Source organism: Tauraco erythrolophus, chromosome 8 (assembly GCF_009769465.1).
Source record: "Tauraco erythrolophus isolate bTauEry1 chromosome 8, bTauEry1.pri, whole genome shotgun sequence".
NCBI classification, from domain to species: Eukaryota; Metazoa; Chordata; class Aves; order Musophagiformes; family Musophagidae; genus Tauraco; species Tauraco erythrolophus.
In genome coordinates, this window is record NC_141472.1 from 2,013,964 (window position 1) to 2,029,628 (window position 15,665).

Here is a 15,665-nt window from a genome sequence, read left to right on the forward strand (position 1 = left end):
AGGAATTTTTATCATGTGTAAACACAAATTTTAACTCACAGCTGATCTCACAATTCTGTGAGAATTCTGAGAATCAAATTCTGCATTTCACCCAGATATGGGCAAATGCGTTCCACTGTACTGTCAACTACCTGCAGTTAAACTCTGGTGACAACTTTTCAATATGCAAAATAACCACATTTTGCAGTCTATGTCTAGGTCTACCAGCAGTTAAACATCAAACACAGTCTGGACAAGGCTAATGCTGACAAACTGATAATCCATAGTCAAAATTGCTTTTTCCTTACCCGCACTGGTTCCTATATTGAAGCCTTGCTCAAGCAAGTATTTAAGGACATTTCTACATTGCTATAACCAAGTTACCTGTGTTCTCAAAGTTTTTTCACCAGTTTTGCCAAACAAGAACACGTGCAGAACAGAGCTGCAGTCTCCAATTGACAGTGTACACCCTTTCCCCTCTAGCATACCACAAACCAAGATGTGCTGTTGAGAGCAACTGTGCTGTCAGGACGCACTTAAATGTTTAACATACGGTGACTTTACTTTCTGAAGGTTTGCACATATTTTTGGTTATCAGAGTGTTTACTGAAAACAAAACACCTACAAGATGCAAACAAATGTACTATGTGCATTCCTGAAATTGTAAAAGTGTGTCCTAGTGATGTCTCATTTTTTTAAAAAGGTAGAATTCCTCATTTCCCTCAGCAAAATAAATGAGGACAAAGAAAAAATATTCCGTATAGCTTTGAAAATGAATATAACCTAAAATTCTAGACATTAATATGTACTGATTACAAATTTACGACATTTATTATGATTAAGTACATACAGTGCACAATTAATTTCTTTAAAACTAATTTTAAATCTGAACAGCACAATTTAGGAGAACAACTACATTCCTTTTATGTTTTCACCATGAATTACTAAGAATCTCCATTTTAACTCCCTGACTGGGAATAAATATTGAAATCTCTGGGATTACAGTTATCAATATAGAGGCTTTTCATGGACTTCTCTCCCTGTAAAACTGGAAAGCCCATCTGACACCTCTTACACCCGTGGTATTTTTAGGCTGAGATTTTCTCTTCTGCCACAACACGAAAAAGGCATGCTATTGTTAAAAACTTGCACGGTGACTTTGTTTTGAGGCTTCTGCTTTAAGTAAGCAGATTACGTCCCTTGTAAAATATGCCAAGTCAGGTCCCATATAATGTAGATTGATTTATCTGTGACAGAAAGCCAGTTAAATCACTAGATTGGACTCACAGGTGAAGGCAGTTCATCAAGTAAAAGAACAATCCTCTTTATAAACTTGTCATATTTCCCATTTTCTTTGGGAAGAGTAATATTTTGCTTTAAATAAAGAAAACTAGACCTTTAATGATCATGGGCGCTGATGGACTGCTCTGAAACTAAACCCATCAACATTAGCTCAAAGAGTTTCTCTCTGCATAAAGCATTCCTGTTAGAAGCAATAAACTCAGCCTGCCTCTCTGCAACCAGCTGCAGTCAACTCACTCCATGATTATGTCTGTGTACACAAAATTATTAATAAGAACACATGCTTTTCTCAAACAGAAGCATAAAGTGCATTTTCCTGTATGACATCATATGCTGAGAAACCACTTTGTCTGGTGGCACTGCTTTCTGTTCATTAGCTGTCAAGTCCAAAACCACCACAGAGCAGCATAGTCTGAGCAGAGCAGGTTAGATCGCTTGAGGAGCTGGAGAAATACAAGGTAGTGCCCATATGGAATCAGCAGGTAGCCAAAACATCCAATGGGAGCTGGGTCATACAGAGAATACAAACCCCAGCATAAAACTGGCCACTGAAACTGAGCAGGAAGATTCCTTCACTCTGCCAAAGGTGTTCAGGGCAGATTTTTATAACACTTTCTTCACTGCTACATTCTGGTTTCTATTCTATGTTCTAGCAGACATGAGCAGGCTGATTGTCTTCATCCTACCTCCTGTACAACTTCTCAAGGGGAAGGCCGAACTTGAGCCGAAATAGCTCAGAAATTATTTCAAAGTTGCCCTCAGCTTTCCTCCACCAGTGACAGCACAGATGAGTGAATACTGGCAGTCTGTACTCACAGAAATCCACCAACATTTCAGGTGGCAGCTTGAGTCAGTGCAATGCATGCTGATTTTCTTTACAGTTAACAAACAATTATGTAGATAGGTGTATGCTCCAGAGTTTGGAAAAACAATCAGATCTCTGAGGACATGTATTCCCAATGACTTACAGACTTTAGAGAACATTACTTTGTTCTCCAAAATTTTTGGTTAGAGAACATTACTTTGTTCTCTAAAATTTTTGGTACCCAATGTTTGGTACAGGGCACAGAGGGAAATTCGCTTCAGTTGGGTGATAAATCAATCCATAAAGAATAGAGAAGAAGAAAGAACATTTAGAAGTACTTCAAATAACCAACAGGAGGAAACCTGTTTGAATACCATGCTTTTCCTTCTGCTGTTTTTTTTAAACACTTTGCAAATTCAACTAGTGGAAAGTGCTTATAATTCACTTAAGTTCCAGCTAAGCGTTTGCTGAAATTGAGCTATTCAACATCTGAAATATCCAAATCCACACACAATGAAGCAAAACCTTGCCTGTAAGACTGCACAAGTGGCTTGCCCACCTTTAAGGAGTTGCAAGAGGAAGGTTTCTCTACCGCATGCCCTTCATTTTTACCTTACTTCACAAATCATCACCTTCCTTTTGAAAATGCATTGATTTCTCTTTTTATACCTGCCCCTTTGATTGTTTTTTGGAAGGCCAGTCTTTCCTGAGAGTAATCGTTCAGCACATTTAAGGAGCACAGATCAGATTTTTGTGTCTAAGTGGGTGTGAACACCGGACTCTCTCCTGCTCCAGCTTGGAATCATACGGGGCAGTGAGCGTTTGCTTTCACAAGCTCCAGGAGCATTTCACAGTAGGGAACCTTCAAGGACTGTATTTGGGGACCAAGTCTGAGATTCTGTCCCACATTCCCTCCTGAAGTCTTTATGACTTTACGTTTCTCCTTTGTGAGAACAGCTTCTGTACATTAAAGAAAGCCCTGACTTCCGTCAGATCACTTTTGGTCCAGCTCTGCATCTACAGTTCCACGAGCCATCTCACCAAGGTGAGCAAGCCTCTTCACACGAGTGAGCAGTCAGGCTGAGGTTCAGTACTGGACACTGGCAGAAGGGAAAAAAACTCAAACGAAACAGAACAGGACATGATAAACTGATGGGAACAGAAATGTCACACTATGTTCCCAATCAGCAAGGTTCTTGTCATACCCAATCACTTGTTTTGTGATAAATGTAGAGCTTACATGGGTTTCAGCTGAGGATTTTTAACTAGTGGTGGCATTAAAGCATCTTTTGGACCTATGTTTTGAGTTTGAAGCTGGAGTGCACAGAGGATTTGTAGAAGAACGGGCTTGGAAATATGCACTGTGTATCGTGCATCTATTACATACATTCATACATATACATACATACACAACTAAAGTTTTTCCTTCAATGTCTAAATTAAAATAGCAACACTTCAACATAGTAATGCTTCATTCTGCACTGGTATAAATGTATATATAAATGCAGCATTTGAGAGATTTATTAGAATACCAGTAATGGTCACGATGCTGTTAACTTCAACATACATTTTAGCTACTCCTCATTTGCGTTCTAAATATGCAGAATTTATCTTTGCGGAGCATAGCAGGGAATAAATGCAGGCAGTGCTCATAAATACCAAGGAAAATCCAAGGCAGGTGAAGAGGAGGGTATAACGAATATATTTCTGAGTATGCCTGATGCCGCTTTTGGATTTATCCCTATCATTTTACAAGGATAGCATTCTATCTAAATGCCCTACACACATTATATTAATCATTAGAAAATCCCATTTGATTATAGGCAAAAACTCACATAAAATTGAGATCCTCCTTCTGACACAAGACTTATAGAGGATCATCTCCTATACGATAACATGCCCAAAAATTCTTCTAAGTCTGTAACTTATCAGTCATCTCCCAGCAGTCCTCATATTAACAAGCAGAGCAGAGAGAAACTCTGGTGTGTCTTGCAACTTCTCTTAATACTAGTCATCATTTCGCTGCCAGGATTTCCCCAGAGGCCATTCAGGAAAAAAACAGTTCCACTTAGAAGCTGGGAACCCACCCACCTTCACTCCTCTGCTCCATATCCACAGCCACCCAAAGGAATCTATTTCACTTCACTGGCTGTAAAGCGAGCCAAGGCAAAGCAGTCTTCATGAGTGTTATCCTCACCTTCTATTCTCAGCTCTACTGATGATTTTTTTTGAGTCTATGTACACTCAACCTCCTATCATCTTGATACTCACAGGTGTGACTTGATTAGGAAAACCAGCTTGTGTCCATGGTGAGGACACTGCTCAGAGTAACCTAGACTCCACAACAGCTGGTTTATTACAATTATTTTGCAGTACAGTATGCTCCACATAAAGGCAAATGATAATTTTCTAAAACAGCTCTTCCTTCTCCCAAATTTCAGTATTGTAGAAACTTCAGAATTTACTGCAGATACCGCCTTATCCATGCATCTTCCAAATGTTAAAAATACTCCTCTTCCAATAGCTGCTCAACTCCCAGAACAGAGCAGGCCAAGCACTTGGGGAAACAGAGATCCAGCTTAAAAATCTCCTCTTCCTCTTTCAGCCACAAAGCCCTTCCTCTTGCCACTGCACCCTCAAACCGAGGTACCAACTTCTCTAACAGGCAGTGGGTCCTGCTCACTTTTTGTGCCTCTTAGGTCTCAGATCCTGCAGCTGATTAGGGCTTAAGAAAACAAGGAGAGAGAAGGCTCAGACCATTTGTTTTTTCCTGTCTGTATCATAAGGGAAAGAGGGGAGGGGGACTGCATCTCACACTTCACAAATATACTATCTGAAGTATTTAAGAGAGAAAAGCACAAAAAGATTGATGAAACCAGCTAGAAAGAATACACACAAACATACTGCTACGGCTATAGGTTTTGGCTTGCTTTCTTAGCAATTGCCTTTTTCTCACTGGACTTTTCCTAGAAAGTGAAAGAGCTCTCTTGTTTTAATAATCTGTCGATTAAAAGACAACTGAAACACCCCAAAGTTTGGGATGTGGAGCCTGAGCCACTGGCTGATCCAGGAAATCAAAGAAGAGAGTTTCCACAAAGCTGAAGTGGTGAGACAGCACTGAACTTAGGCTGCATCCAAGTCATTTACATGCAGAGGATATCACTGCTAGGAGGGAGGGAAAAGCCTATCTACAGGAGACAGGACTATTTTAAAACTAGAATATTATCGCTTCAATCTGTTCTTTGTCTATTATCCTCACTGTGATTGAGACTATGCATATTAACAACTAGTGGTCCATTTTTAATGCAGGAATACTTTTCACTTTTTTTTTCCTCCCCTACATCAGACCACGAGGGGCAGGGAAAGAGGCAATTTATTTCTGAAATTTACACGTTTTCTTTAAGGAAGGTTATTTGATCAAAGAAGGCAATGTCACTGATACAGAGCCTGCTGAAATGAACAAAAAGTTTCCCAGTGGCCTACTGGGAACTTAAGAGATCAGTTTGGCCACTGTCACGCTGGTGAATTGTCAAACTAGAATGAGTAGTCCTCTTCCCTCCATTCTACCAGGTCTTCCCTATTTCTTTGCTTCTAACCAGACTATCAACATACAGGATCTGTATGTCATGGTCTATGCTGCCAGCATTATATTCAGATTAATTTGCAGATTAACATGCTGTACTGCCATCCCAATGTCTTATCTCCTCTTCACCATGACCTGTAAGCCAATACTCAGCAACCCTGACATCAAAAGCCTACGGGTTCCAACTTGGCTGAACCTCAACAGCATTAACTGAAACAAATCAAATGGCAACAAATAATTAAGACCACATCCTTTTGTTCACTTCCACTCTTCCACTGTTACCTCTTCTTTTCACTCATGTTGCTTTACAGCTTCTGCATCTTCTAAGAAATACCTGTGCTACTTTAATTTCTGTGGTGTATCTAAACATCACCAGGTTTACTACAAGTAGACAGCTATGAGTTAAAATGGAGTAGTGGGTAAATTAAGAACATGTAATGAAAATCCAAGCAAGCATTTCAAGAGGCAAGTAACACCTTGGTGCATTGCTTTGATGGCCTGTGTTTCTAATGGACAGACTATTTCTCAGACAGAGTACAGGGAGTCTAAGCCTAATAATTGGAGGAAACAGTCTGCACTTCTTAAAGACTGTGTTTCAGACAATTTTCCTGCAGGCACTACAAGAAAAAAATTCATGTAATTTACAAATCGGGGATTACATCATGACTGTACCATATTTAACCAAAGTTTGGTCTCTGTCCTGACGAGAAGGTTGAAATTGTTCTTAAATTTATGCATAAATGCCACGACTCTTCAAGATGAGGGATTACTAGCTCTTGTCAAGAGACATACCAAAGCTGGCAAGTACACAGTAAACTCATCACAAAAGCTCAGTCAGAACTAGCCAGCACCTGTTTTTCATGTTATCCCACAATCTTTCCTTGCCTATTTGATCATTTGCTCAATCTCAGATAACTACAGAAATTATCTGCTTTATCTTCTATTGATTAAGCAGCCAACATGTCTGCTGAAGAGTCTGTTCACCAGGGTGTGAAGATCATGCCATTACAAATCTGATTCAAAAAAGGCATGAAGCTTTTTTTTTTTTTTTTTACACAAAAATACCTTCATCCCTAAAGAAAAGTTCACTTTCAAAGGTTAAATATAAATAAAACCAATATCTAGATACCACACTTTCTAAAACTTCATGCCACCAAAGACACAGGTCTACCAAAGCATCTTCCAGGAAACGAAGGGAGAGATGGTAAAAGAAGGGGGGGGGGGGGGGGGGGGGGGGGAAGGCAAAAGAGAATAAAAGGAAAAGTCTGCATTGCACAAGAATGTAAGATGCTTAGTATCTCACTAGCATCCAAGCTTCGAAAACCTTACAGAAATAAACAAATTAGATCTTCAAACTTGTGTCATTAGCGGAGAAACTTAGTCATGGGAAACAACTTGCCTTCAGCTATGTGACATCAAACAAAAATTCTGAAACACTAACACATAAAAATGCTACTATACTTAATGCAAAATAAAAGTCTCATTCAGGTGAACACAGGCATGATGCAAGGGAGCTCAAACAGGTAAGATGTGAATCAGTTTCTCCTCTCCCCTAGCAAAGGCCAGTCTGAAACTCAGAAGTTTAACTGACCTAACTGCTAATGAACAAGGATACGTCACAGCATAACACAACCCTTGGGTAAAGTTATTCGGAGCTCTCACTCTGTGCCTCACCAAAGCAGACAGGAACCAAAGCCCAGCATTCAGCAGGTAGATCTGCTTGTCTGTGTCCAACTTGGTACCTGAAATCAAAATTCAAAGGAGGAACTCTGGGCCTTAGAGCTTCATCTTAGAGCATGAGCCAAGAGCTGATCATAGCTGGAAACTGTCATCACAGTTATGACAATCTTATGTCACACACTGTAAACAACAACAGGAGGAACCAGCAAAATCCTCTGCCCTGAGTAATTGTATAATACAGCCTATGGGCTTGGCACAAATTCATCGTGTTTGCAAGAAAAAGTTCCAGTCTTGATTTCACAAGTCTAGAGAATTGAACATTACTAGGAAAAAATCACTCCGGGGATTAATAAGCCTCATGAGAAATGCACTGGCATTTTGCTGCTTTGAATATGTCTGTCTTCAAATTTCATCCTTTTAATTATCTCACAGACAGACACCCTCCCCTCCTCTTCAGTCTGCTAGACTAGCCCCATCTGTAAGCCAACTTTTGTTCCTTACCTATGTACTTTCAGTTGATAATCAGGCTCTACACTTCAACCTTCAGCCAAAGAAGGATTTAGCTGCCTGAGCTCCCAAACCTCTTCACCGCAAGGCACAATGTACAAAGCTGTAATTATTCCTGGTGGCTCTTCTCTAAAATCTCTTTAACATCCAGTCCTGAAAAAAACAGTCTTGCTGAAGGTACAGGGTCTATCTTCTTGTTCAGCTGTACCCACCACCATGACAACAAGGTAAAAAGAGGCAAAACACCTCTACACTACAGAAGAGATGCAAAGTAAGCAGAACTAACAGCGAGAGGGCATTGCCTGGGAAACGAGTTTAGTATTAGGCCCCCTTTCCCACTACAGTTTGAATGCAGTTATTAAACTCTTCACACAAAAATCCAAAAGGTACAGATAATTTATATGACGTTTTCCCACCCTGTTACTTCCCTTTACAGCATGACAGGAAAAAAATTACAGTAAGACAAAGGGATTTGGTCTGATAGCTCGATTTACAAATGCTCTATTCCTGCACAGTTGCTGGTATTTGTGGTAATGCTTCCACCTTTGGTTACTGCTGCAGTACAGCTTTACACACACAGCATCAAAGGACAGAAGCTTATTAATTTCTTCAAACCTATAGCTTATTAATTTCTTCAAACATGTAGCTTGCTTTGTTAGTTTATCATTGTGTTTGCAGGCTACAAATTGGTAAAACTGGAAAATGTCTTATCAAATCCAAAACTGGTATTTCCATTTCTGCAAAAACAAATTAGAAAGATCGACTGCAAACTGTATTATCATCATTAACAAGTTATCCACGGCGTTTGTTCCCATGCTGGAAAAGCTGTTGCAAATTAACCAAGAAGCAGGTGGTCCACTTTTCCATGTAAAACAAAAAAAGGCCATATCATTTGCAGACTTCAAATACAAATTCTCATCTGCATCCAGTGTTCTGCACTTGACCATTCCAGCAAATATTTAACTGGTTTAAAAAAGGCAATGGAAAAGTATGCATGGGGGAAATTCTTGCAAGATTACTTTATAGATTCCAGAAAGGAATAAATCTGTCCTAAACCCAAACGCAGCCCCCACCTACAGTACATTACATGGCTTGAGATACTAACTTTGATCTGAACAGACCTAATTCAGCAGACGTGACCGTACACATGCTCACATCACAAGCACACCACTACCAGCGTGCTGTTCTGAGGAACCCCAACCAAGAGCTTCCCATTTTATGCAAGAATTGCAGCTCCTGTATCACCTGCCAGGTCATGGTGAGTAAGCCAGCACGCAGAGAATTAAGTCTTGGCTGGACTGTAAATTTCAATACATTCGTCACATAAATTGTCTAACTATGAAAGAGCGACAAATCCTGCATTATGCAGGTAGATTGGAAGTAAGACCATAAGCTTTAGTTCTGATTTATTCTATGTTAAATATTAATAAATTATTAAGAATCCATTCACTGAGGTTTAAACAATTCTATATCTTACACATTTCTAAAGCTCTACAAATGTATTTTTAATAATAGGTAATTAATTTATAACAATATGAAATCTAAATTATATCCTCATTTCAAGCCATAAAAGAAAACCCCTTGGTGAGTGTGAGATATACACTGTTGCTCTATAATTAGGTCACTTCTTCATGGCACGATTTTATTTCTGCATTGTATATTATTTGCGTAGCCAAACCAGTACAGACACGCAACACAAGGCTTATGTAGCCTGATGAGAAATAAAAGCAGTGACCTCTGTAACAGGGCTGTGTGTTGCTTTCCATTCCAACAAACCATTTTCAATTTGGAATTTCCTAATGCTTCTTGTCTTTCAGCAGTGACCTATCACATCCGGCCTAATCACTTATTTTTTCTGCTCACCATTTCAGTAAAAATAATTTAGTCAGTTTTCTGATCAAAGAATTTTCCGTTTTGAATGTATTTGAAAATTTATTTTGCAACTTCTGGTAGCAAAGCAAATAATAATAAAAAAGCTTTATTGAGAAGTCTCTGCACATTTCTGCAAGAAACCTGCTTGCTTACTTTGTAAGACTGAGCGCTGCACGAACGGTTCTTCAGAGCTCAGCAGCTGAAGAAGGCAACGAGGGCTGGGACAATGCCGAACGACACAACAAGGACTGCCACACTTACCCACAAGGAGCCACGCTAAGCCAACTTCTAACACCTCACTGCAGCACTTCTGCTTGGTGTGCACCACTGTGCAAGCATGAACGTTACCCAAATCCATCAAACAAGCACAGCTGCTGAGAAACTTGGTCTATGAATATCAACAATCTCAATACGCTGCAGGAGTATTTAGCTCATACTCCACTCTTAGTATAGCAAACTACTAGAAACATCAGATTTCTGGCCTTATTCTATCCTGCGCACTTTCAATCTACTAGAGCCACAGAACTGATTTTAAAAAGCACTTGCATGACAAAGGCTTCTAGTTCTTTCACTCTTCCAACCTGATCAGTTTAGTTCTCTCTCCAGTAGCAGATCCTACCAAACCCTTCCATACTGAGACCACACCAGCCAACCCTGCTTAATAAAGCAGATGAACTAGAAGCCCTGGCAGATCCCAGACAAATATTTCGGAACATATTGTCGAACAGAAGTTTTAACATCATAAGAGTTTTTAAATGCGTGGTCAGATCTCTACAGCAGAAAAGAAGTAAAACCCACCTAGCCCCTTTTCCTAAGCAGATCATTCTTACTAAGTAGGGGTGGTAAAAAGTAGGGGAGCTCAAGAAATCACTGCAGCGACTTCCATGCATGTCAACAGGGGTACTCAAAACGTATTCCTCCTAAAGCTCCAGGCAGCCAAATGTTGTGATAAGACAAGTGCCCACAGCGAAGGTCTGAAAAACCAGTTCAGTAGCAGCAAGTTCTCACACAGAACAGGGATTTCTCTATCGGTCTGTTCTGGACAGATCTATAAGCTCTATCCAACCCACAGTACCAAGGCACGAAACTTCCCGCTTTTCTAATCTTGATTCTTGAAAATAAATGTTTCTGCGACCACTCTGTTCCAATACAGCATCGGAAAGCTCCATATTAGAAGTCTCTCAAAAGGAGCATCTTTTACCAATCAAGTAACGTAGCTTAGTCCGTTCTCACAGATCCTATTTTTCCTCTTATTTCATACAGAGATTCTCTTCCTCTTCCCCTCCAGAACGACTATAATTATTCTATAAAAACACAGAGCATATGGAACACTTTCCTCCGAGCAATGGAACGGCGCGCTATAAAAGCCATGAACATTAGCAGTTTATTAGAGGTGGTTTCCCTTCCCCATCGTCTGCGCAGAACTGCTGTGAAATTCTATTGAAGTCACACTGTGCGGGGGTACAAAACAGCTACGAAAGGATTTGCCTGCATTACACAGGGTTTACTGTTAATTAGCTCTTGTACACACACGCAGTACATAAACCCAGCTTTTTTGTTTCGGAAGCGATGATTTGTTGAGAGGACGTCCTTTGTTGATATAAAGCTAGCATTAGGGTTGTAATTTGAGTTAACATCTACACATCATTTCATGTAACCACTTCGCAACGGTGGTCCTGGCTAATTAGTTTCTGTTAGTTAAAAGGGAAATGTGAATGAAATTTTCCTAGGGCATAAATAGAGAGGCACATCAGTCTACTCAGACCAATAACATCAAGGTGCTGTTTCTTTCCTATCATATCCACCACATGCTCCTGATGACATCTTCAGATTTGCCATCTCTCACGCTCCAGAAAACAGAAACTGCACTCCTCTGATGATCTCTTCTCTCTTAGTATTAAGCTGAATGAATCACAGCAAGGATGCACACATCTAAAATTCATACTTTAAGTAAGAACTTTGTCCACAGCCTAGCTCCAAGAACTGAGTTAGCCAAACTTTCCTGGTGGACTTGGGAGCAGGGTAGCGTAGAAGAATCAGCCTTTCATGACTGCCTACAGGAATTTTTTTAATGAACGGCAGAGCATTATTTTTCCTTTCCTCAATCTTCATTTTAGACAATAGTTACCCAGATTTTTGAAGCAGGCATACTTCTCTCTTTGCTTTTTGTTCCAGAGCTAACGAGTATGCTATTCACTGAAAGAAACCACCAACTACAGTTGTCAGAAGGTACTGAAAGGAGTATCATTCTAGTAAGGAGTAGGATGGCTAACTCCTTTGGGCACCCTGGGAAATTCCAGCCTCCATCTGCTTTCCATCTTTGCTTTGGTGAATTCTAGGAAAGGTTACTACAGAAGAGGGAACCCAAACACCAAAACCTTACAGTAATAATTTAGCACCTACACCCCCCCAGGCAGGGAGCAACAGGAAGAGCTACAAGTGGCTGAGAACAGCTGGAACATGAGGCTCTGGTCTCCTCTCTGTTCCCCGGGCCGAGCTTCTCAGCACAACAGGGAACAAAGAAGGCAGGCAGGCAGATAAAGAAGCAGTGATGTTAATTACGAGCCAGCTAAGGACTCCACCTTGCATGGGGAATTCTCTGCTGGCCTGTCCTGTTCCTTCAGGCTACTGTGTATCTAAGCAGCCCGAAGAGGTCAGCCCGAAAACCTGCTCAGCAAACTGGCTCAGTGAATCACACCAATCACAATCAGACAACATTGCGACAGGGGCGCTACAAATTAAACATGGTATAAATACAGAGTATGTCACAAATGTGAGAAAAGGCTTTCTCTGCCATGAGTTCAACTAAGTAAATCAAGAGCTGCAGTGACAATAACCAGAATTTGCAAGTCACCACAAGCAGAAGCGGCACTCATTTCTCCCACGACTTCCAACTCCTTTAGAGTTTGAACTTTTCCTGGTGGTTAAGAACACAGGGAAAGCCTTTGCGAGGATGAACTGAACACATCGAAAATAAACACGGGTCCTCACAGAGTAAAAAGGCACGAGATCCAGCAAGTTACCTAATAGTCATTTGAAAAAAAAAAAAAACCAAAACCGTCAAGTAGTCTAGAGGAAAAGGGCTATAACAGTCCTCGTACCTGGCACTGAGCTGCCAACAGGAAAAGAAAAGTGTTTCTTGCATTCGTTTGGACAGAACTCTATTGAAGCTGAAGGTTTTTTTACAAACCAAACTCCTACGCAGAAAGACATGCAATGCTAAAGGTTTTTAAAAAACCAAGCACCTATGCAGAAAGACATGCAATACCAAAAGGAAGGATTTTTTCCACAATTATAAAGGGACCAAACATAAGCAGAAAACCTGAAGCTTCACCAGCCATCTGGAAAACAAGCCATGTGATGCACATCTGATTCATCTTTATTAAACACAACAGTAAAAGCTCTTTTGCTATTCTACCAGACGCTTACAAAAGCACTCAAGTCAATGGATCATGGCAAAATCAATTTGCAAACTGCGAAACTGGAAAGCAAAGCAACACTGGTAGGAAAATGGAAATAGGCAAAGATGAGAAATATCTCATTTGTGGTTAGAGCCCTGCTCTCACTTTCAGCTGCCTGAACCCTGCCCTTCGAATCACTCCTAATTCACATCAACGGCAGAAATTCAAGTCTTTGGATAAGGGTAAAACTGTTTATTAATTATTTTAAGGTATGTAAGTCTAGGGAGGGCACGCAACTGCTAAAGGGTCACGAAAAAGGTTCTACCTAAAGTGGCGCACCTCCATTTTTGATTTACAACCCTACCGCAATAAAAAGTATCACTTTTGCCAGTGCAGTTTTGCCCATTTTTAGTGCAAACAAAATGAACTATTTTCACCAAAAAACCACAATGCACAACTTCACTGATCTAATAAATATAAAGGTATGAAATTTCTTTCTTTGGCTTGAAAGTGAAAGAATACATACATACTGATATTTAAGCACAGTGCAGCAATTTTCCTAAAATAAATTCAGCAAAGTTGAAACAAAAGAAAAAAAAATCCATCAGATCCAAAGCAAACACCTGAGGGTCCTCCCCTCAGACTGAATTGGAGCAGGAAATTATTCACTTCAGCAGAGTAAAACAATTGCTTCTATTTCCACTCCCTGTGATAATTTGCTTTACTACCTTGACAGCAGATTCAAGGAAACAAAACTTAGAATTTACACAACATAAAACCCAAAACTTGTTTTTGCACTGTCTGCTAACACATGGCTTAAGCTTGACACCTTACTGAAGAACACTTTCTTCAGTGTTGTAGGTTCCACTCCTTTAATCCCACCTTTAAACACAGGGCGCCCAGGCTAACGTTTGCTGTGATTAACAGGAGTCTTTCCATCAAATTCAGCAGGTGTTCGGCAGTACCTCCAGAGACTTTACTGCTACCTGAATATCTTCACTAGAATGGTAAGTTTTGGATTTATACCGCTCGAGTTAAGCAGTGAACAAGGTCTGACTGCCTTTTAGGCTAACAGAACAAGCTAGAGTGAGCAGCCCATAACACTGTAAGAGTTACACTGCAGCCAAAAAGTTGTCTTCCTAGTAGAAACCCCTTAATGTTCCTTCAAAAACTGACTAAAAATCCAATTGATGAAATATCTATTATTTTGAAATTAGTTACTAAAGCAAAGAACTTTGGCATGGCCTTCATCCTTTGTAGCTTAGTAAGCCCCTTAAACTTATGCAAATAATAAAACATTTTCTATATTTGTGCTTTCAGTGAAGCTGACAAAATGGAGACCTTTAAAACTAACTGCTTGTTTTGGACAACGCAGTTTGGACAAGTACATCTGAAAATGAGTCCCCTCTCAGAAGTCTCTCAAACTGGATAACCCAGATCAGAAACATTAAAAAAACTTAAATATTGAAAATTTCAGTCTTCTTCCATTGCTTATTCATTGGTACATGAACTAAGTCAGAACTGATACTGATTTAATTAAACAAGTATACCCTTTGGTAGCCCTCACAGAGTGCTATTTTTCATGTCTAAACACCTTCTCCCTCAACACCTAGAAACAGGAATATTCACATTAGATATACAACTAGGAAGGAAAGGCAACCTAAAAACCTTTTATAAAGACAAGAAAAAAAAAAAGTAAAATTCTTAATGAGGTGAAGTTGACTGAAATGATATATTTTTCATCTAATCTTAACACATGACAGTAATCCCAAAGCGTGGAAGTCATACTAACCAGTTTGAATTTAAAAATAAACAAACTCAATGGCAATGAAGGGCTTTCACGAAAAAGAATGCTGAGTATAACCAGAATGTTTTGGGAGTCTTCCTACATTAATTTGTTTCGATCATCATCACTGAAAAATAGAATTGCTGAAAGGTCACAAGTTTTTTTTAAACAGAAAATGAAAAAAAAAAATCAAATAATAGTGTTATGTGAATTAAGGAAGAAATTCAATTTTGCTGAAATGCTTTTTTCCAGAGAAGTATGGAAGAAAAAGCTTCATTTGCTCTGTTCTTAACAAAAAAACCCAAACCCAATAAATGATGAAAGAGTAAATTTCAATTTAACTAGAGTTTTCACCATGTTTAGTTCCAGTGACATTTCATCAAGAAACACGTAGTTCTGTAGAAAATTTCAGAACTGAATCCTTATTGATTTAACCCAAAAATAAAGATAAACAACATTTTCTAATCAGCCTAAATGAGTAAGATATTTAACTGGGTTTCAAATGGAAAAGTAAAATTTGGAAGTTCAGAGGTGTATGACTTAAGGACCAGTTACATTCTCCCCATAACTCGCGTTTCTGAACAAACTGGATAGTATAACGTTCCTATGGTCACCACAGGAGGACCTTGTGTACAAAAATGGAAAAGTGGTGGATGTTACCTAGCATGTTGTGGTAAAGTGGACTGTCGTGTCCATGGATAGTAAATGCAGTCATGACTAGCGGGACCTCTACACCTGCAGGCAATTACA

At 39.6% G+C, this 15,665-nt stretch overlaps 1 protein-coding gene across 1 annotated transcript in view; it reads right to left on the minus strand.

Moving 5' to 3' along the window:
* ERBB4 (erb-b2 receptor tyrosine kinase 4) overlaps window positions 1–15,665 on the minus strand; it is a 390,281-nt gene that overhangs the window by 130,540 nt on the left and 244,076 nt on the right. The window contains exon 17 of the mRNA XM_086615834.1: window positions 15,576–15,650. Coding sequence (XP_086471960.1) covers window positions 15,576–15,650 — 75 coding nt within the window. The remainder of the gene's footprint in view (window positions 1–15,575; window positions 15,651–15,665) is intronic.